Source organism: Solea senegalensis, linkage group LG16 (genome assembly GCF_019176455.1).
Source record: "Solea senegalensis isolate Sse05_10M linkage group LG16, IFAPA_SoseM_1, whole genome shotgun sequence".
NCBI classification, from domain to species: domain Eukaryota; kingdom Metazoa; phylum Chordata; class Actinopteri; order Pleuronectiformes; family Soleidae; genus Solea; species Solea senegalensis.
In genome coordinates this window covers 13,473,874-13,497,130 of record NC_058036.1, presented here as the reverse complement: position 1 = coordinate 13,497,130, position 23,257 = coordinate 13,473,874, and the positions used below count along the sequence as shown (strand labels likewise).

At 41.4% G+C, this 23,257-nt stretch overlaps 1 protein-coding gene across 3 annotated transcripts; it reads left to right on the top strand.

Moving 5' to 3' along the window:
- Positions 1 to 11,916: 11,916 nt before the first annotated feature.
- LOC122782410 (protein delta homolog 1) lies at positions 11,917 to 22,540 on the top strand. 3 transcript variants are annotated; one of them, XR_006361919.1, is made up of 7 exons: positions 11,917 to 12,466; positions 12,836 to 12,914; positions 13,090 to 13,153; positions 14,761 to 14,891; positions 15,522 to 15,663; positions 20,609 to 22,113; positions 22,370 to 22,540. XR_006361919.1 is itself a non-coding variant. In XM_044046723.1 (6 exons), the coding sequence occupies exons 2-6, from the start codon at positions 12,863 to 12,865 to the stop codon at positions 21,396 to 21,398; spliced, it is 1,179 nt and encodes a 392-aa protein (XP_043902658.1). In that variant the 5' UTR covers positions 11,917 to 12,466; positions 12,836 to 12,862; the 3' UTR covers positions 21,399 to 22,540. The 3 variants fall into 3 exon arrangements, 2 of the variants coding, with proteins under 2 accessions (XP_043902658.1, XP_043902659.1); XM_044046723.1 differs by having other exon boundaries at positions 20,609 to 22,540; XM_044046724.1 differs by lacking the exon at positions 11,917 to 12,466 and having other exon boundaries at positions 12,473 to 12,914; positions 20,609 to 22,540.
- The last annotated feature ends 717 nt before the right edge of the window (positions 22,541 to 23,257 follow it).

Here is a 23,257-nt window from a genome sequence, read left to right as displayed (position 1 = left end):
GTTATTATATATTATGATAATTTACATTTTTTTGTCACGTATTACACACATGCCAATTAAAAACGTCATTACCAAGCTATTGCATAGATATTATTATAGAAATAACTATAATACTTTGTTACTATTACTTTGTTAAAATTACCATGATATGAGCTCATACTTTTAGTATGTTGTTACTGTACTGTAATTAGAGCTGAAACGATTAATCGATTATTAATCGATTACTAAATTAATCGACAACTATTTTGATCATCGATTAATCGGTTATTCGGTTATATAAGCTTCTTATATGTGAGTATTTTCTTCTTTTCTTTGCTCCGGATAACAAAGAAATCATTAAAAGTTAATGATGGTTGTGGACAAAACAAGACATTTGAGAACGTCATCATTTCCAGGTTTGACGAACACCGGGCAACATTTTTTAAGGTTTTCTGATATTTTATGGACCAAATCGGGAAAATAATCGTTAGTTGCAGCTCTAACTGTAATATAAAGTGTTTCTGCTCTCGTGCTGGCAGCTTCCATCGTCTGAAGGATTTCAAAATGATAATGAGAACATCATGAGCTCCTACAGCTACAAGAGTGTTTGTTCAGCTGATTGGCAAATAAGGCGATGCGCCTTTTGTCTGATGAGGGAAATGCGTTAAAAACACGACCATGTCTGTGATTTTTCTGCATTTGCGTTGCCAGTGCTGAGGAAACACTCAAAGGTCGCTCAGTGGGCTATGCACCACTCACTGTGAAGAAAAACACGAGTGCAGAGCCAGAGACCAAACACCAAAAAGCTCACGGAGGACGTGGCGGGTGCATGCACCAGCGCTGAAATGATCTCATCATACACCCATGAGGCCGTATTGAAAAATCTGCTTTAATGAGGGCCGCAAATGAGCTGAGCTTCGGGAGGTTTGCAAAACTCACAAGCCTTGCCTTCCAAATGGAGATATTTGGAAAATGGCGTTTTGTTTTGTTTTTTTCTCTCATTGCCAAGACAACAGAACATAAAAGCCAGCGTGAGTCATCGCTGAGATCTTCTTCTCCTCCTCTGCTCGTAGTTTGATGTAAGAAAACAAACAACTCCAAAGACACTGGCATTACTTTGTGTCAAACATCGGTTAGTGATCAGTGATCACACTAAATGTGGCCTTGTTTTTGCATTTGCGACATGAAACTAGGGAATACATTAAAAATTCTCTTCATGTTTTCCCCCCCAAATTAATTTACGTTCCATATATTCGCGTTCAATAATCCTTTTAATCAGACATGAGACACAACAGTTGTGTTCGAGCTCTGTAACCGCGCGCGGCGTTAATGATGTCTTCATATCATTATTAGTTAAATAATTACCCTGCTGACATTTTATAAGATCATCAAAATCGGTGAGGGAGTTGCAGTGAAGAGTGACCGTGTCACAGTGATATAACGATGGAGGTCAAATCGCTTACAGGTTACAAATGAAAGGGAAAGTATATGAATCATAGTTTTAATCAGTTCATTCATCATTTATTCTGTCAGGATAAAGAGATTTGTTACTACAGTTTCAGCCTAACGTCTGATATGTGATATAGAAAAGTTGTTTATTTTTTTATTTTTTTATTTATTTATTTGTTCCAGTCATCTCTATTCTCATAAATATTCACTGAAATGGAGCCGTTAGAGGAGTGTGTTTACTGTCCCGGGTGTAATTGTTTATTGCGTCCACATCTCGTCTTTGGCCACCGCGGAGGTGAAATTCCGCCACCTCTGTGCCGTTTGTTCCTAATTGCATTTTGTCTCCTGCAGATTTGTGACTGCGCCGCATTGCACCGCGAAACAAGCTTCATAGAAACCACGGCCTCTCTCTTCCCTCTCTCCCATTTGTCTTTCTTTTCCTCGTCGCTCTAGCTCCTCCTGCTCATTTTCTTCCAAATTGGTCTTTTTTTCCACTTCACTTCCACAAAGAAATCGTTAGTGAGAAAATAAAAATACAGAAAGAGAGCGCGAGAGAGAGACAGCAGGTGATAGAATCAGAATAAACAGAGCAACAGTCACACTGTGTCTGTCTGCACTGCTGTGCACGTCTCACTGTCTCTTTGTCTATTCCTGTCAATTTCACTTTGGGGTTTTTAATCACGGGAGATTCAGAAAGTGTTCTCAAGTAGATACATAATACATTTACTTCAAGTGCAGGGCCGATGAGTCTTCTACTCCGAATGTGATTGCAATTTTTTATTACACGGGCAACTGCGAGTATCTTCCGAGCACAGGTGGAGTCGAAAAATGAATTCCGGGATGCGTTGGTATCATTTTTTTTTGTTAAAAACTGATAGCGCTCACTCAGCGGTGGAAAGAATTCAACATGGGAGATGGGGAAACGAGCTCCATCACATTGGTTATAGTTGGAGGAGCTCTGACACTTTCATTATCTGTGTGCGAGAGGAACTGATGGACATTTTCAGCAAGGTCATGACTATGATCTTTAAATGTCAGTGGACTGCGGCGGTTTGGGTGTAAAAACATCGTTTTTTATTCACGGGTACAATATGTTGTGTAACCGGCTCATAAAACACAGAACGTGGAGCCTAACTGCTCGGGTTGATCGTGCTTTTCCTCGCAGTGCTTTATAGTTTTGTGATCCAAGAGAGTGAGTTTATCTCCCCTCGCCGTGGCCTCATTTCAGACTGTGACTGCGTACGTGAATAATTCATACACAAAGGGACTGTCGTGAACCGAGAGGCAATATCAACGCCGTCTTAACCCTGACGTGACAGCCACAGGTTTGTGTTGAGAGATGCGATTCGTTTAGACAAAGGGAGAAAAAAGTCGTGTTCTGTCTCAGCGGAGCGGCTTTGCGGTGACAGCAGATAATCGGGAATCTAAGTGATGGTGTTTTACCTGCCGTTGTTCAAATAGGATGCTATGTGTCACACAGTTTACGTCGTAACGATAACCCGAGAGATTCGGTGATGGAAGTCTTTTTCAAATCATGTTTTGCATTACTGTCGGGTTCCCATTTTTCCATTTTCTTTCGTATTGAGGGTTTGTTTTTTATCTTAGTTAAGTGTGTGGGCCGCAGGAAGAGCAGCTGACGTCGTTAAACACTGTTAAACATCGTTATTTGGTCACAAAAGGAAAGGTTTTAGCCGATGGTATTTATTTTCTCATTTATAATTAACCTAAATGTCTAAATAACCCCGTTCTGATTAATCATGGCCAAACAAAACCTTGAATGCACCATAAGGCAATTTCAGTTACGGCCCAAACAGCTTCCAGAAAAGACGTGTTTTATTGGTAATGTTCGTAACGCCACACAAAGACATCATTGTTTTAGTTTAGCTTATACAATCAAACAAAAACAGACGTTATAATTAAATCTGCATCGCAGATCTGTGACCTTGCGTGTCCCTCGTCGCCCTCGTCTTCTTCGACAACTGCAGGTGGCGTCAGGTCATGATGAGTGACAGGTGGAGGAAGCTGATGTAAATTGTTATTACCATTATGGTGTTGTTGTTGCTTTCACATCTGGTCTCTAATGCCCGAGGATGCGTTACCCACAGTACTGCATTTTGAACAAAGCTGCATTGGTCCTATGTGAGAAAAGGTTATGTTATTTATTAATCATTTATTTGAGATGAGTCATGCAACACAGCGGGTTGTGTCTGCTTATCTGCTGTGTCATTTTATACCGTATGTGTGTGGCTGTCATGAACAGACCTGAAGACAAAGAGTGGGGGGAGAGACAACAGCATTCAGCTCGATGGTATTATATATATAATACATTATATAACACATGGACACAGCAGTGGACGCAGAGCAGCTCCAGGACACATTAATAAAATAAAACCAACGTGGTGCCAGCTTTGTAGACACAGGTAGAGTTATGTGAATGCACCATGCGTCATCAAAAAGTTTTTAATACACTCACCAACAAATTAACTGACCCCAACATAACGGCTGCATAAATCACAACATCTACCACCGGTGGTTGTGTTTAAGAGCAATTTTAAATCTGACACTTGGGGGTGGGGGAAACCAAGTGAGTTCAGTCAGTAAGTGTTATGAGCCACACTGACTTACCCATGCTGTCTGTGTTTACTTCAGGGCCTGCATATCAGCTCTGTGCAGCACCACTGCAATTTTGCTCTAAGCGTTGAGTTTGTCGATGGGAGCGTAAAGAGGCCTCAGAGACACACATACAGAACATGTGCCTTTGTAGGGACAGTCTCACACAGACCATACAAATACTGTGCACATATGCAGCTCGGGCTGGACTTTAATTCAAACCTTTAAACCCAATATTCATACGGATCTCTGGACTTCCTTTTATTAAATAAAATTCTTTAGCTTTAAATGTCCTGGTTGTTGTTTTTTTTGCGGTGGATCACCGTGACAACTTTGGGCGCTCATAAATACCAGGCTCTAAGAATGCGGCACATTTGCACTCCTATGGTGTGTTTCCACCGGCTCTACTCGGCTCGGCACGGCACGGTTAAATGGGTTTCCGCTAGCATACCTCCTCTGGCCAGGTTCCAAGCGCACTGAGTAGGTACTGTGTGTGACTTCGCCCGACTAAAGCCGAATAATGGCGAACTGTAGATCAGTTAAGAAGACTTAAAGTGGCCATTGCATGGTCCTGTCTCACTTATATGTGATATATGGAGGTGTACTTACAAACATGAAGTTGGTTTTATGGTCAAAAACGTCCTAGTCGCTACAAACGAGCCGATGTAAATGTCTCATCACTCTTGTCGTAGCTGCTGAGCGCATCGGTTGTACGGAGCTCAGCGGCTACAACGAGAGTAGTTCTTCTTCTTCTACCGTTGAAAGTATGTCACTGGATGTGCCCGGGCGAGGAGGCGCTGCTGTTTAGAGGAGTGGTGAAATTCGCCAGTTGCGTAACTAGTCAACGAAAGTGCCGTTTCGCTTCGTAGAGCTCAGGAAAACAATCAAAGCCTGCGCTCTCAGTGGTGGCTGAAGTGATTGTTAAAACGAGGTAATGACACAGATACACACAAAAATGCAGCGTTAATTGGCACTTCCGGGCGATGGGATGTTTAACAATCCTAAAAATGTGGGTTAATCTCCTACAACTACCAGGGAAATGTCTACAATCACAAACCCTGCCGCTGTATTGCAGTCAGCAGTCATGGAGGAAGTACTGCACAAATATTAACTGATTCTAGTGATTTGATTCAGTTACACTGAAAACCACTGCTTTACTAGTCACTAGTCACTCGTTTGTGTGTGTTGAGTAGGTATTTTTTTTGTTGTGGAGATGCAACCTAATCCGTGCCGTGTTGTGCCGTGCCGTGCCGAGGAGGGACCATAGTGGAAAAGAGCCATTATACTTCTGTTATACTCCTTCTTCTCCTTCTTCTTCTTCACCTTTGAAGAACTGAACTTCCAGCACCACACAACACAAGCACTGTTTCATCTGTATGCTTATTGGCTCACTGACGCTGCCGAGATTAACCACAATCAATGTCAGGTGACACCGAGGACGTTTGATACCCAGTTTGAGACCACAAACGTGTCTGTGTAGTAGTTTGATACTCGGCCCCGATATACTCCAGCCTTTCACCTTTGCAGGATGGGGAATAAGTTTGTCAGTAAACAAGTCACGTACGAGAGACTTCCCTATAAGCCAATGAGGATTTCAGGCAGATGAATCTAAAACCACATGTGAGGGAATGGGTAAAACGAGCGCGGGGGAATCAGTTTCTTAACCCGCAACAAGTGAAGCATTAAATCACGGTTAACACTCCATCAATTTTCACCGTGACTAAAACCCACACACAGCGCAGCAGCAGCAGCAGCAGCAGCAGCAGGATTTAGTCTAAATTCTCACCTCTGATAACTATCTGTGTCTGGGTCACTTCAGGATATATCATTTTTTGGGTGGAGAAGTGATCTGTTTGTTGTATGTGGACGATGCCAGCACGTAAGCAAAGGTGCAACACACAGAGATAGCATCACCTTCCCGTATCCCATGGTAACAAGGAACAACTGGCATCAGGTGAAATCCTTCTCCGTACATGTTATCCTCGTTTGTTTCCCCTCGATCTCTGCCTCTCCCTCCCTCCTGCAAACTATCAGTCTTGTCCATCTGCTTCCTCCACAACCTTTCCCCGACAATGAGAGGTTACAGTTGCTATGGAGATAACGACCGCACTATCTCCTTTAATGAAATTAAGGCAACATCTCTACTTTCTGGCTCTGATCTCGTCGGAGCAGATGGCAAATTCCACATTATCATTTAGCCGGTGTGGTGTTTACAAGACGCGTACATATGATGTGATTGGACGACTTCAACTGTGGTCCTGTTACATTCACGTTAAAGAAAGCAATGAATTACATCATTAAAACACCATTCTCTTCAAATACTCTCAACAGAATAGATTAAGTGACTCTCAAACACTGGGAAACTTTTATTTACTTCCTTGTCATATTTAAGGCCGCTTAAAAGCCATAGCTTGTATTTGAATTTATATCTCTCTTTTTTAATTGCACCTAAAAATGACTTAACTTGAGATATTTTCATTTAAATTTATTATTACATTATTGTGGCAGATCAAAAGATTGATACTTAGCAAAAATGGCTTTATAAAGTCATTTATTGTTGACAAACTTGAGCAGATGCAGCCATTTACATTCCACTGTATTCTTTTGTCAAACTCCAAATAATTAGAAAATGTACATTAAAAATAAAACATCAGGTCCATATAAAGCAGCCTGTCGGTCGCAGACTTGCTCATACGCGGGGTGTTCTCCTCCAGTTTAGTTTGGTGAAGCGCTTTGCTATGGCTCGCTAAGTTGCTAATGCCTTCGCTGCTAACATTAGCTGTTGCTGCACTCGCTACTCAGTGCTTTGCATTGACGTGGTAGGCGCAACTGCTTCGGTGGTAAGCTAACTCCTTCTCACACAGAAGACTTATCACTGTACCTTCATTAACGGCGCCGTCAAGGCCTCTTTGAAACGTAAATGTCCCGTTCATTGGGCCGAGAACTCGCGTACAGAAACAGTAAAGTTAGGGATTAAAAATGAGATTAACGCCATTTAAAAAACATAGCGCGCTAAATATGACGCGATAATTTGACGCCCCTGATTGAAAGCGCTCATAAAGTGTGGCTTACTTCCGTTTCATTCATTTGTTATAGTTTACTCTTTTTCTAATGAAAATTACTGACATCCCCACCTTTTATTTGTTTCGGTGCAAGTTCTGTTCAACGCACATTTTTAAGTGGTAATTATTGATCCTTTTTTTTTAGTGGTATAGAGCTGCACCAGAAAATCAAAGCTAGTTTTCAGAGTCAGAGGAGCGGTTGATTCTGTGGGAGGCAAATAAAAAATGACTTGACCAAACTCACTAAAGAAAAGACAAATGACATTCTTCTGTATGGGATACAACACGGAGTTTTTGTAACACTTATGCCCTGCATGAATAGTGAAAGAGATAAATGAGCTGAATCCAGGCACAAATCAGGGATTCTTAACATTATCAAGACAGTAGATCTGACCTGCAGACAAACCAGAGGGCAACAGAAAACAAAGGCTGATACGGATCGTCCTGCATGTAAAAATGAAATGGCTCGTTGCCCGTTAATGAGCCGCAAATATCAGCGACGCCATCCGTTATCATGCGCAAACTGGAAATGCGGCAAACGCTGAAGCAAAAAGTCTTTCACCTTCCATATTTGCCTCTCACCTCTGTTTGCTAATTCAAGATATTCTGGAGAGGATTGTGCACAAGCACGACAGCAGGAGCTGAAGGTGCTTGAAGTTCTGCCAACACTCAGACTGAGGCAGAGCGGTTTGTCCTTAACGTAGTGCCAGGAAAATACACGGTATGCTGCCATTCAGCAAGAGACAGATCGTCTCTACCGCTTGCCACTGCTATATAATTGGTGTCTTTGAAAGAGAGAAATGTGCGCTCAGTTTCCGGCCACTATCCCAGATTTATGCAGGAGTTCTCCTCATCATGTTGAGAATAAAGAGGCTAATGCGCTGCCCAGATGCAGCTGGACTGCGCTGTGTAGTTTATCATTGTTGTGTGGAGCTTAAAAGCATCTTTCTTGTGGAGATGAGGGCGTTTTGTACCCTTGAGAAATGGAGTATTTGTTGCACTACCTAAGGTTCTCATTGGATTTAACTCGTGCATCCTCTTAGGCAACCACAAGCGTCCTGGCTGTTTGAAGGAGATGTAATGGGAAAGAAATACTTTGTGTTTCCTTTCATCCAGCGATGCAATTAAACAGGGAACTCATCCCCTAAGTCCGATGCAGACTTCTCCTTTGTGACTAATTACGGTGCATGTTTGGAAGCCAGAAAATAGAATTAAGCCAAGCTGTCTGTCTGTCTGTCTGTCTGTCTGTCTGTCTGTCTGTCACCCACAGAGAAAAGGCAAGTGAAGCATCCTGCAATCAGCTCGTTTCCTGTTTGCTCAGAGTCCTCTGAGACCAGATAAGGAGGCAACATCCGTGTTAATTACCACTTTCATCGCTGATTTATTCAACAATTATTTCTTGATTAATCGATCGAGTGTTCATCGACAGAAATGCTCCGTTCAATTTTGAAAGTAGTGTAGTCTAATTATTAAAGTGCAATTACTGGACAAAAGATATGATGGTATTTAAGGTCGGATCGGTGAAGAATGCAGTAATATGGTTTGCAGAGTATGACACTGTGTGCACAGTATGTAAAACAGCTGCGAAGCAAAGAATAAGCAGATGTTGTGAACGGCATTCAAAAGCCATTCAATCCGTCACACATTCAACGCTATATATGAAATGTAGTGGAATGTTGCAGATTCACTGCCGCGCTCTGTCAGCCCGAGAAACACGCCGCACTCTACCTGCCCGCGATCCTCAGCTGCACCTCGTGTCATTATGCAGGTAATTGTGTTTGGAAGTCAATGCGCGGGATTCATTTCCGGCGCGCTGCCTTTCGCCGCCCGGGAAACAGAAATGAAATGATCTGTATCAAAACGAGCAGCGTGGCCGAGTGTGGAAATCTTTAATCAGTGTGCCGATAGACTTCGGTGGAAATTCTGTTGCGATGGCTCCCAGCCTCGAGTGGCGTCGAAATGAAATAATCTACATGGGCAGTTTGCAAATCCTTCTATGACATGTAATATGTTCTCCCCTGTGTGCACAGCAGTGCTGCGCTAACCTTCACCGAGATTAAAGCGAACATTTTTGCTGTTGACACTCGCTCCAGATGCATAATTCACTGCAATGACTGTAATAACCTACACAGAGACAGGAGCTGTAACTTATTTTCAGTGCTAACCAATCAACTATATTATAATATAAGTGTGTGTGTGTATAATTGCTTTAAAGCTCCAGTGTGTAACTGCATTTTCAAGCGGAAGCACATGACATAAAAGAGCAACAGTGGAGCCATCGGCATTAACTGGATGCAGAAAAACGAAAAGAAAGACGGAGTTGGAAAGGGAGAGATGAGCAGATGAGTCCTCTGTTTGTTGCACTGTTGCAGTCTCGCCATTAGATGTCACTAACTCCTACACACTGGTCAAGATTCAGGATCTTTATTGCACTCGGTAACGGTGCAACTTTATTACAGTAATGCAATTCTTTGTGCTCAGTGTCTTCTCAACTTTACTTTAAAAAAGCAAGCAATAACAAACGCAAACAAAGGATAAACTTTGCCGAAAACAAAGTCACAAAATAAACAATAAATAATGATTTTGTGAAACTTAAACTTTCTGATTAATCCTTTAAACCTCCAACAAATCAGATGTCCAATAACCAAGACGCGGAATGTAAACGCTCCGTGTTTATAGAACACTTTTCCGGCTGCTTTACAGTTTTCTCATTCACCCTTTCACTCACACATTCATGCAGCACATTCTGTGTGCAGCGCATTTTTGTATCACACGCACACACATTCACATTCACACTGCTGCAGGCACAGCCGCCCAGGAGGAACTTGGAGTTAAGAGTCTTGCCCAAGGACACGTCGGCATGTAGAGTAGCAGTAGAGCCCGGGAATCGAACCCACAGCCTCCCGGGTTGAAAGACGACGGCTAAGATGAGATGAGACTGTGTGTAAAATCAGACGCTAGGAGAGCGGGGAAATGGATGGATGAATGTTCCACTTTATATTAAACTCACACAGAAAAGACATTTTGTAAAAAGGAACGACTGCTGTGGCTGAAGAGAGACAGACAGACAGACAGAGAGAGAGACAGAGAGAGTGGTGTCACTGCTATTATTATTCCCTCACTATGAGCTTCACCTCAGGTGGTTTGAAAATAAACTCAAAACCAAGATTGAACGAGGGGCTGTCAGAGTGGAGACGTGTGAAATGATCTCAGCGCCCGTGTCCTTGTCTCGGCCTGATTCTCTGTGAGAGCAACGAGGAGCTCCTTTGTACTTTTCCATCTTCTTTTACATACTGTATATACAACATGTGCTCCCCGTGGCCTGGCTGCAGGCCCACACACCTGCTTTATCCACATGTTATCGAGGCGCCTCGGGTATTTCTCTGTGCACTCATTTATCATGTAAACCCCACAAGGAAACACATTCAGCCTTTTTTCAAACCAACACGGTCTGAGAAGGACACAATATGTACAGGTGAAGACGATTAGTGAGAGTGTCTCACATTTCCCCTGATGGCTGCTTGGGCACCATTTTCCTGAGCTAATAATGACGGAGCTCATAAAAACTCCTCATTAGATGTATAATAGTGAGCCATATTCTTTGCGGGGAGGAAAATGCCATTCCCTGCCTTAGGGAAGGATAAAAGAGGATTGTGGGCAGCAGTGGGTGGACTACAAATACAAAGAGTCATCATCGACGCAAATCAATCACTTTAATTTTAAAGTTGATTGGATTTCTTTGTGAGGAACAGCTTTGTCGTCTTTGATCACATGTACAGCACGTGTATGATGGATGCGACACACTTGTACTTAAAGTACTACATGCATTTTCAGCTCATTTAGTCTTCTCTTCCATCCATCATCCATCATCCATCATGCTTAACCCTAGAACCAGTAACTACAACAATTCATATAATACAATAGTTTTTACTACAATTTTCTTTGCGCCGCTTGAGTCAGATTTTCTGTGTGTTATTAACACGTGTATTCATTCAGTCATTCATCCATTCATTCATCTTCTACCACTTTATCCGGGGTGTTACCCCGAATGTTTTTATTATTATTTAAAGGGATAATTTGTTTTAAAGCTGCAACGATTATCAAAATAGGTGTCGATTCATTTAGTAATCGATCGATTACTAAATGAATCGACTGATTAATCAATTTTGAATCGACCGATTAATCAATTTTGATAATTGATTAATCGGTCTGAAACTTTTTTCATGATTAAAAAATTAAAATAACAAAAGTGAATAATGTTGGTTTGTGGACAAAATAAGACATTTGAGAACATCATCATTTCCGTTCAACATTTTTTTTTAAGGTTTTCTGATATTTTATGGACCAAACGATGAATCGAGAAAATAATCGACAGAATAATCGATTATAAAAATAATCGTTAGTCGCAGCTCTAATTTGTTTGTTTCCTCACTTCCTGGACTAAGCAAGAAGACAGAAGAAAACATGTGCAAAATAAACAAAGCCAACCATAGCAACTTCCACATCTGATCATCCTGTAAATCAACATAATAACAATAATATATAATGTAAACTTTAGGGACTCTATGGTTGGTTTTATTAATACTGATAATTATCTCTATCAATGTTAGATGTTTTGATTTAGATTTTTTTTCCCTGAGTAAAAGCTGAAGAAACCATTGAAATATAAAACAAACATTTCCCAATACTCTGCTTACACATTTATTCTTATTGTTATTGAATGAAACTATATTGTACTGTAATATACAGCATATATTATATTATTATTATTGTTATTAGTATTATTATTATTATTATTATTATTAATGCTCAGATCTACCTTAAACTATGTCAGTGTTGACATTATTGGTGACATTTTCTGATATTTAGATCATTTCTGATTCTCATTGTGTGTACATTCAACATGTAGTTATGCAATGTTGTTAATGCAGAGTCTGTCCTCGCACTCACTCACGCGCTGGGACATCGCAGGCTCACAGTGCAACATTACTGTACAAGTCCAGCGCTCAGTGGGAGGAGCGTGTTCAGTGGGACGCGCGTGTCGATGCAGCAGGACCGTCCAAACCTCCGGGTCCACCTCCTCCAGCAGCAGCAGCAGTCCCGTCCAAACCTCCGGGTCCACCTCCTCCTCCAGCAGCAGCAGTCCCGTCCAAACCTCCGGATCCAGCTCCAGCAGGAGGACGGTCCAAAACCTCCGTGTCCAAAACTGCGGGTCCACCTCCTGCAGCAGTCCCGTGATCTTACCTGCGCTCTCACTTCAAACAGAACCACGCTTGGATTTAATTTGATGTAAAAAAAAATAAAAGAGTCCAAATCCATGTAATATGACCAAAGCCACTTGGGAACCGAGCGCCGGTGCGGCATAGGTGAGCTCGTTCATCAGATTATTTAACTGGATGAGATAAAGCTAAAGATAATGTGTTGCTTTGGAGAAGAAATGCGTTTTTCTCTTGCCCCTCTGTTACCGCATGCTTGTGCGTAATGGTTATTTTTGGAAGCAGACGCATGAGGCACAAGCAGGCGCACCAGTTTTGTTCTATTCCCTCAGGTTGAATTATTACAGTAATATTTCATGTTGCGTTGTGTGCTTTTTACTAACGATATAGCGGGTATTTTTTTTCTTTTCTTTTTTTTTTTTTTAGGAAATTAACTTTTGAGTTCTCTGATCGTTTTAGATAAAAAAACAACACTTGTTCTGAAGCACAGAGCGACTTGACTCGCTTCATGTTTTGCAGGACAAAAGAGGATCTGACAGGAACACAATGCATCTCAAAGCGCTGGTCTTAATTCTGCTCGTGACAGGCATCGCCAAAGGTAATCCGAGATTTTTCTCAGAAATTTCATTTAGTCAGATGAATCAATGTTTCACTGATTTACTCTCTGCCCCGACAGAAAGTATAGGAGAATAAATAAAAAAATCAGTTGTTTTATTTAACATAAACACGCTGATCTTTCTGTCTCTCTTTCTTCTTTTCTTTCTTTACTAAAGGTTGGGAATGCAGTTCACGCTGCAGCACAGAAAATGGGTTTTGTGAGAAGCCGGGGAAGTGCAGGTACCTAAACCACCTCACATTCATACATGTATCACTGCGCTGACATGTATCACTGACACAGACATGTATCACTGACATGTATCACAGACATGTATCACTGACATGTATCACTGACATCACAGACATGTATCACTGACATGTATCACTGACATGACATGTATCACTGACATGTATCACAGACATGTATCACTGACATCACTGAGACATGTATCACTGACATCACAGACATGTATCACTGACATGTATCACTGACATTACAGACATGTATCACAGACATGTATCACTGACATCACAGACATGTATCATTGATGTAATACTGACATCACAGACATGTATGACAGACATGTATCACTGTATCACTGACATGTATCACTGACATCACAGACATGTATGACATGTATCACTGACATCACAGACATGTATCACTGACATGTATCACTGACATCACAGACATGTATCACTGGACATGTATCAGACATCACAGACATGTATCACATACATGTATCACTGACATCACAGACATGTATCACTGACATGTATCACTGACATCACAGACATGTATCACAGACATGTATCACTGACATCACAGACATGTATCATTGAGTAATACTGACATCACAGACATGTATGACAGACATGTATCACTGACATCACAGACATGTATCACTGACATATGTCACAGACATTATCACAGACATATCACAGACATGTATCACAGACATGTCTCACTGACTTTATCACAGACATTATCACAGACATGTATCACAGAAATGTATCACTGACATGTATCACAGACATGTATCACTGACATGTATCACAGACATTATCACTGACATTATCACAGACATTATCACAGACATGTATCACAGACATTATCACAGACATGTATCACTGACATGTTTCACAGAGATATATAACAGACAAAGATCAGTGGCATGTATCACAGACATTATCACACATGTATCACAGACATGTATCACAGACATGTATCACTGACATGTATCACAGACATTATTGACATGTATCACTGACATGTATCACTGACATGTATCACTGACATGTATCACAGACATGTATCACAGACATTATCACTGACATGTATCACTGACATGTATCACAGACATGTATCACAGACATTATCACAGACAGTATCAGACATGTATCACTGACATGTATCACTGACATGTATCACAGACATGTATCACAGACATTATCACAGACGTGTATCACTGACACTGACATGTATCACAGACATTATCCTGTGGGTCGGTAGCAACCTTATTTCCATAAATGACTGTAAAGAAGATAAATGTGTGTTGGATCCTTCTGTTGTTTTTCCCTGTGTTGCCGCGTGTTTGCTCAAAGTGCCAGAGCAGAGCTTTGTTTGAACACTAGACATTTTTGCTTCCCACTTTGAATGTTTGGCTATTGTATGTTCTCGTGAGCCACTATGGACATTTAAACTGATTATTCAAATACTGTACAATCAAATAGTATCTTTAAAGACACATTTACTGTTAGGATAAAGCAAGCAGATATTATGGGGACAGGGACATGTCAGCATGTTTATTAATAGCCCTGGATCGTTCCCTTTTCCTCTCCCTCAGGTGCAAACCAGGATGGCAAGGAGATAACTGTGACCAGTGTCTACCCTTCCCTGGCTGTCTGCACGGCACATGTGAGAAGGCATGGCAGTGTGTCTGCGCAGAGGGCTGGGTGGGAAGCCTGTGTGACCAAGGTGAGGCTCATTACACTCCTATCTCCACCTACCTCTGGACAATTGCTTGCCAGAGGTGAGAGTGTGTCACAAAAGCCTCAGGGGACTCAGACTGCAACTAAACGTCTGGATAATAAAGGTTTTGCTTCTTTTGAGTAGAAATGATTCAACTAAAGAAAAAAGAAAAAGATATGATGGGGAAATCTGGGACAAGAGCGATAACAGCAGCTACCAAGTAACCGCAGAAATCCTTTTCTTTTTTTTAATAAAGTACCTTTCTTTTGCATTGCGATGTTAAGAAAGGTGCAGATAATAATCCTCAGGGGTTTTAAAAATGAAAATGTTAAAGCTTCCCTATCATCACGTGTCCATTTCAGTGCATGCCCCAATTCAAATGAAACGTGAAAATATATTCCTGCCTAGAAATGAAAAGAAAGAGAAAACAGTATTTTATTTTTTACTTACTTATATTAAGTACAGCTTGTGTTGTGTTGCAGCAGCATACTGTGGAACTGTTCACTGTGTAACATGTGTGGTTGTGTTCTCAGTTTGTCTTGCAATGCCGTTGTTTGGAGTGTGAATGAGAGAGTGGGGGAAAAAAAGAGACACAGAGACAAACAGATCTGCTTTGTTTTTTTTTCTCAACAACAGAAATCCGCCAGTGCTCTTCCAGGCCTTGTGCTGTTAATGCCACCTGCATAGAGACAGGAGAGGGGGGATACCTGTGCATCTGTCCCCATGGCTACGCTGGAGAAAACTGCCACCTGAAGAAAGGAGCCTGCCACACAAACGGGTAACAGCAGCTTTAATCTGAGTTTCTATTGAAGTAACAGAAAACTCCAAGGCTTCACAGTCTTATCTCCATGTCTTCATCATTAGGAGCAATAATCAATCATTTCTGTCGGCTCTCTCTGAATTGCCAAGGCAGCCAATCGAAACCACCCGACGCCCAGGCCAGTGTGTATGTAGCTGCTAATGGCAGGCAGTTTAATGAGAAAGTATTGGATGTTCTCCTTTTCATTGCTACATAAAAAAAAAAATAAAAAAAAATAGGCTGATGTGACTTGTAACAGGACTGAACGCACCAACTGTGCCTTCTCCATTAAGCACTACACTTAACCAGTGCATGCACATACATGCACAGCTCTGCTTCTGCTCAGACACTTATGGAATGGAATAAGAGATTGAGAACGTATGTCTGGAACATTAGAATGACATGGACCCTTGTTTAGTATACATTGAAACGTATGCAAATACACACATTTCTTCTAAAATGTTGTTCCGTGTTGTATTTGCATTTGCGGTAGAACACATCCCGTAGCAGCCTCAAGCATCAACTGTTCTCTACGCAGAATGGGTTGTTTTCCCACCGTGAGCTTGACGCTGAGCGGAAAATGTGGCAAAATCGTCACTTCCAGGGAAGCTCAGCTTCCACGAGAGTGGTGGATGGAGCAGTGGGCGGGCACAGACGCTGGGCTTCTGCATGATGCTTGCAGGAAGCAGCCTTTTCTGCTTCAGTCCTGCGTGAACTTTGTGATGAAGTCTGTGGACAAACAAGCTGCTCGTTGCTCAGACCATTTTCATTTGTACATATACAGTGCAAATTATAACACACTATTATAGTATTTTGGTTTTACATCATTTTCATATTTCCTTGTTCTGGTTGTTCGTGTGAATGATTTATGTATAAATAAGTGGGCCTGAAATGAGCTTCCCCTGTTTCAAAGATACAGACTTTGCGTTTTATTTTTAAACACATATTAAAATCCCATATTTATTCCCATCACCTCCTGAGGGAAATATCAGGCTCATTCAGCAGCTCAGCGCTCCACCGTGTTCACCAGTTAAATATTAACCGTGTTTGCTCTTTAGTGCTGAGCAAGTATTCTGCTTTAGCGCTGAGCGGGTGAGAGAGAATCAAAGCCGAACAAGGAGTACTGTATAGAACAGCTATTAAGCCTCAGGATTATGTCGTTTAAAGTGGTCGTAAATATACTGTGTACTACAAAATGGCCAGACTTGTCTTGCCACGTCCACTGTCAACAGTGCTAGGTTTACATTGCCAGTGTTTCCTGTCAGGTATTAAACGTGCTTTCACAACATGTCCATGAACTCTCTGATGTAGAAAGAAGACGCTCATTCCCCGGCTTCAGCGTGCGCCTGAGCGACACACTGTATGACGGTGCATCTCAGTTAAGGGGCTTCATCATTCTGCAGCAACGTCTCTAACGTGAATGCATCAGAATCCCTCAGTGAGGGCTGTCACATTTGAGTTATGTCGGCGTCCCATAATCCACTGCTCCCCAGGCAGAAGGTTTAATGGCACGTTCAGATATTTGTCTTGAATTTGCCTTCAGCTGGTCATCAATCACTGATTTAACTGAACTGAATCCATCATTGTAAAACGTCACAGCAGAAAGGAATCGATGACACAACGTTGTTTATGCTCTAAGAGCCAGCGTCCTTATGGAACCCAGTGTGGGACAAATTTAAAAAAGCCGTCCCTTGTGTTTTAGTGTAGACAAAGAATATACTACTTAGGTAAAAATGATGATGTCATAGTCCCGCCTCTCTCTTGTTGTCATACTCTTGTGTTTGGAGATTGTTTGGCAGTGTACTGTCCACGCCAGATATAATAATAATAATAATTATAATAATATTAATAACATTACAAATCATCTTTCAGGACACACAACAAAACTGTGCATTTAAATCATAGGACATTAAAACATAGGATAAAAAAGATATTGCAGCCGAAGAGAGGAGGGCGATCTGATATCACTAGAACACGTCCTGTCCTCAGCAACTAGTGTTATGTCAGAAAAAAAGTCAATAAACAGGCAACACTGTTGTTTTGTCTGTTTGCTTTATGATAACATTTATTGTCTTTCTTTTATTTGCCTTCATTTCACCTGGCTGGGTTCATATGTGTATATATATAATATATATATATATATATATATATATATATATATATATATATATATATATATGTATATATGTACATATATACATATATATATACACAATTAGTGTGTGTGTGTGTACAATGTCTCTTTCTCTGTTTTTGGTGTAGCAGCGTTACAGCGCCACTTACAGGCCTGGCATTTCGAGTCATTTTAAGTTGTTTTGAGTCATTTTGGGGGGGCTTTCCATGTGGGCGTGGCCTTAAAGCTGCAGCGTTTAACTTTTGGTGATTTTTTTTAATCGACGCGCCCATTCCACCCGTTTCGCCTGTGTAAACACAAACAACCAGGCTCTGTCAAGCAATACTATCAGGCCTGACTGAGGGAGCGTTTGTGTCTCCTGAGGATTGACGTGCCAACTTTTCCTCTTTGCGTTTACAGTCCTCCTATAACCTGTTTGCGGCCGTGTCACAGTGTTGCTATTGCGTCTGTCTGTTGTGACACAAAGCAAATCAAGCAAATGGCGTTGAGCAACAAGAGAGCTAATCGAGACGGAGCAGACGGCTTTAATCAGCACTGCGTGAACTCTTTCGATATTGGTTGGAACGTGAATGGGCATTTGTTTATTTCTAAACCTCAGAGATGAACGGAGGTGACCGTTACTGGGGACATCATGAAAGGTTGAACCACGTAATGAGAAATCTGCAGTTAAACCAAGGGAACCACATTTGCTTGAGGCATTTCCCGCTACTTAAGTCACTGCGGCTGAGTCGATGAAACATTTGACTTAATGAAATGACAACAAGCAGCTGAATGCACCAGTAGTTCTGTCCTCATTTGGAGAGATTCAGTCAGGCCATGGAAAAGACTTCCTTCATGGGTCGCTTCCCTCGGAGAGTGTCACACTATAAATACATTTATTTATTTGACAAGGACAATGTATATTAGTACACATGTCTGTAAATATGCAAATTGGGTCATTTTGTAGTTTATGGTCTGGCGTTACAACAGACTCCTTGAAATGCTTTGATAACAATAATCGCAATTACAAGAAGTGCAGTTCAGAAGCTGTTCAGCCAGGGTGGGCCATTTTAAAAATGAATCGGTTAAAATGAATTGTTTTGATGATCGAAAACAATCATAGAGATCATCGAAAAGTCTCTTTTAGTGTAACTGTGTGTGTGAGTGTGTTTGTTACAGGATGTATCCTCGTAGTTTGACCTTTGTCGGAGTTGTAGAACTAGGATGTATATTTTTTTCAGACGGATTGAAGTCTGTGTCTGTCTGTGTCTGTCTGTCTCTCTGTGTCTGTCTGTCTCTCTGTGATATCTGCTGCATATGAAGCAGTTTAAAAACGCTGATTTTTACCCTGTTGAGGATGTAAAGCAGACGTCTTCTCCACCACTCGCCGTGATTTGATTTCACCTCACCTGCTCCTCTCTCCTGTCGTCAAATCCATGCAATTCCATATTTCTCTTCAAGGTTAAGGCCGGTTTCATTTTCTGAGACAAACCTCAATGACAGTGGAAGGCGAAGTCTGCCGCCTTTGCTCTTACCATGAAGCACAAATGCACAGGGAACCAAAGGAGACAACAGAACAACAATTCCCATGATCCCTTGCTGCTTTCCAACGTCTTCAAATGAGGTGTTTTAAAATTCAGTTTGTGCTTTATGATTCAAGTCTGATTTAATCTTCACAAAACAAAAGAGATTTAGAGATTTAGAAATCACCTTCAGTGCTGGATTACAGACAGGACCGATCGATTGTGGAATCCTCCAGCTGCCCATCACATGAATATGAAAGAGTTTGTGAACACAATTCTCTGGCAGCCTTGTTATTGACTTGAATGACAACAAAAAAAAGTCAATATCCTACTGCGGCAGTGTCAGTAAACTGGCAGCTCTCCTCGATCACTGAATCCTTTCGGTCTCATTATTATTCTGACAGTGAGATTTCTGTAACTCCACTCGCGTCTCCGAGGAATTCATCTCCATTACAGTATCGTACACGAGCATCAATCAGCTCCACAGACGCCAACGCCGTTACGTTAGAGCCATTATTCTTCTGACTTAGCGGAGACTGACGTTCACTCGAGTAATCAAATCAGCTTCTATTAGAAAATATTGATCATTTTTATCAGTGAACTCATCCGCACATTGATCGCATGAAAGATTACTCTGCAGAGGCAAAGTGAAGATGGTTTTATGTCTTATTAACGGTAAAGATCTTCAATTTGCAGGAAATGTGTCGCAATGTTTTTCATTCATCCGGAGTGTAGATAATTATTTAATGAAGTCATTTCTCTGCTTTCAGCCTCTCAGTGCTTTTATTCAAAAGCGATGCACTGTTATGTATTTTTAAAATGGTCATTTCTCACGATTGTCTTGTCTTCATATCTGTTGTGATCCCTTTGGTTCTGAAGCAGTCAGCAGAGGTTATAATCAAGTGTTTGTTTTGTGTGGAAAATAAGTTCCACTCCTGGTAACTATTGATTATTGACTAAGAGCTGAGACAAAAACAATGTATGAGACATAAGAAAAAATATTATCGTGGAAACACAGGAAAAAGTGACTTTTTTACCCGAGAAATAATATAATGGCAGATGTGTTTTGTATTTTTTGTAATTTTTTTGTTGTTCTTTAAAAAAACAAACAATACTGTGGGTTCTAAACTGCTTTATTTAATCATTAAATCATCCATTTCTTATCTTCTACTCACAAGGACACTGCCCTTTAAAGAGTAAATGGCCATTTTAACATCTGCCTGTTAAAATGCTTAAAAAAAAGTATTTCCCCCACTGTGTACTCACATTGTGCTGCTCTGTCCTTCAGCTCTCATTGTCAGAATGGTGGAACGTGTACAGATGCCAGCGGATCAGCAGCTTACACTTCCTGTTTGTGTCCCCCCGGCTTTTCTGGAGACTTTTGTGAGCTCAGCGTCGACAGCTGCCAGCCGAACCCGTGCCTCAATGGTGGCAACTGTACAAACCACGGTCTGGCCTTTGCGTGCGCGTGTGCACGTGGCTTCACCGGATTTACTTGTAACAACACCACCGGCCTCTCGCCCTGTGCCGGCCAGCCCTGCGCCAACGGCAGCACTTGCGTCGGTCAGCCCGATGGAGCGTTCCGGTGTGTTTGCCAGAAGTGGTTTACAGGTCCCACGTGTTCCCTGCACCACAGGCCCAGGAGCAGGCCAAAGCCAGGCGGCGCCAGGCCCGCGGACCACCGGGTGTTTGCGCTGACACCGCAGCATTACTCGCTCCCCGCTCACGCCTTCCACAGGCTGCTCCGACCGCCCGACAGAGACCTGCTGAAGATCACGCTGAAGGAGACCGTCCACTCCTCCGGAGTCCTTGTCACTCAGGGTCAGCTCATCTGCTTTGGCATACTGGCCCTGCTCACCTGCATGGTCATCCTGGGCACCACGGGCATTGTGTTTTTTGGCCGCTGTGAGACGTGGTTGGCTAATGCCAAGTACAGCCAGCTGGTCAGGCAGCAAAGGGAGCACCTGCTGAGAGAAGCTGGAGGCGCTCACCAGGAAGAGCCGGAACACTCTGTAAACATCATTCTGCCAGAGAAGATTAGACTCACCAGCTTTGGGAGGCACTACACCTCCATTTGATGATTAGATCGCATCTTCCTCTTCCTCGTTTCCCTCTGGAGAAGTCCAATATGAATGTCTAATAATAGCAACAAAGAAACCACTGCCGCCTGACTGCAGCCGTACCGTCGTGTTTATAACGTGAGAGACTGTGGACCTTGGAATGATTGGAATCACTGAATGTAAAGTCAAAGACGACACTGGATTGTAAATGTATTTCTAAATCTAAAAATCTTATAATGTTATAAAAAAAAAAAAACATCAATCGCTCTCAATTTGGCAACAACAATGATGTAAATATTATAAAAAAGATAATAGTTTGAAGCACTTTTGAACGGGTCAATGCTACATTTACATTTTGTAATTATTATAAGTGTTATGATTTCGTATTTTTGAGCCAGAATATACAGTATATATATATATATATTATATCCCATCATAGGCTGTGGATGTCATTTAACCTTTTGTTACACTTTTGTGATATTTCATATAGAAAGTGATCACTTTTTTAAATCCAAGTTAACTGAAGGCGCAGACGTCCACACGCAACATACTGTGAACTGTTCATTTCAATACTAGTAACAGAAATGTGTGAAGTGAGCCTGTGAAGTCACCGTAGAGTGTTATGTAATAAAATTGGACTGTGTTTTACCTAAACAGTTGTATTTTTAAACCTTTCAGATCATAACTCATGACAGAAAGTCCTTTGCAAGGATGTCCATCAGTATTCCACAAGGTGACTTTCTATCTTTATTTGTCAGGATATTTAAAATCTCATCTTCACCGAACAAAAAATCATGGATAACAATTAGTAATTCTATTTTAGCATTAAAAATATAATTTTACTGGTGTGTTGACATGACAGCAACATACAAAATGATTTCATGCTGTTAATTTAGGGCCGCTGCGGCATAAACCTTACATTGGGTGGTGGCCTAAGATGTTTGTTAATCACCGTGAATGATACCAACATCTGCTCTCTCCTCCCTCAGGAAATCCCCCAACAGAAGCAGCTCACTGATTACTAACTGAAGGAGAACTGTTCACTTCCACTGTCTTCACCTATAACCTAACAGTCTGTGTCGCCTCCTTGTGGCGGCAGATATTTATGCCCAGCAGCAAGAAACGGAGGCTGAGGGACCGTTCGTTTGTAAGCGACTGAATATTTGGGCCGAGAAAGTGTCTTCAAACGTCTGAAACAAAAACCCTTAAACTAACCATAATGTGGACGTTTAATGCCTTTAATCAGCACGTCCTCGTCCTGTGCATCATTTCAATTTTAAGAATCACTGCTTTTTCTTCTTCTTCTTTTTTTTTTTTACTCCCCAAACCTGGCTGTCTCCATGACAACAGCAGTGTTCTTTTATTCTTTATTAATAATCTTTATTTTTCAAACCAAACATTTACTTTCACACTAACACACTAACACTAACACAATCTATTTGAATCAGTTCATAGTTTTTCAGAATAAAAGCTCTGAGCTCGATGTGAAATATTTTTGTGTAAAGCCTCATCTTGTCACACTTTGTCATAAGTTTAATTGTTTTAAGTTGAAAGAATTACAGCCTGCACACTTGCACAGGCTGTTCCACTTACTTAATGGATTAGATGTGGCGAGGATGACCGTGTCATTAATGTCTTCAGTCGCTGGCGTCGCAGATGCAATAATTACAAAATGATTACCATGTTTTTACTGCACTGTAATAGAACGTGTTACCAAATTCTACGATTAAAGACATTAGTAAACGCTCTCTCTCATTCACACACACACACACGCGTGTGCACAGCATAGTGAGGACACTCATAGACATAATGCATCACAACTAAATGCCTAACCCCAACACAAACCCAAACCTTAACCCAATTCTAATTCTAATGTG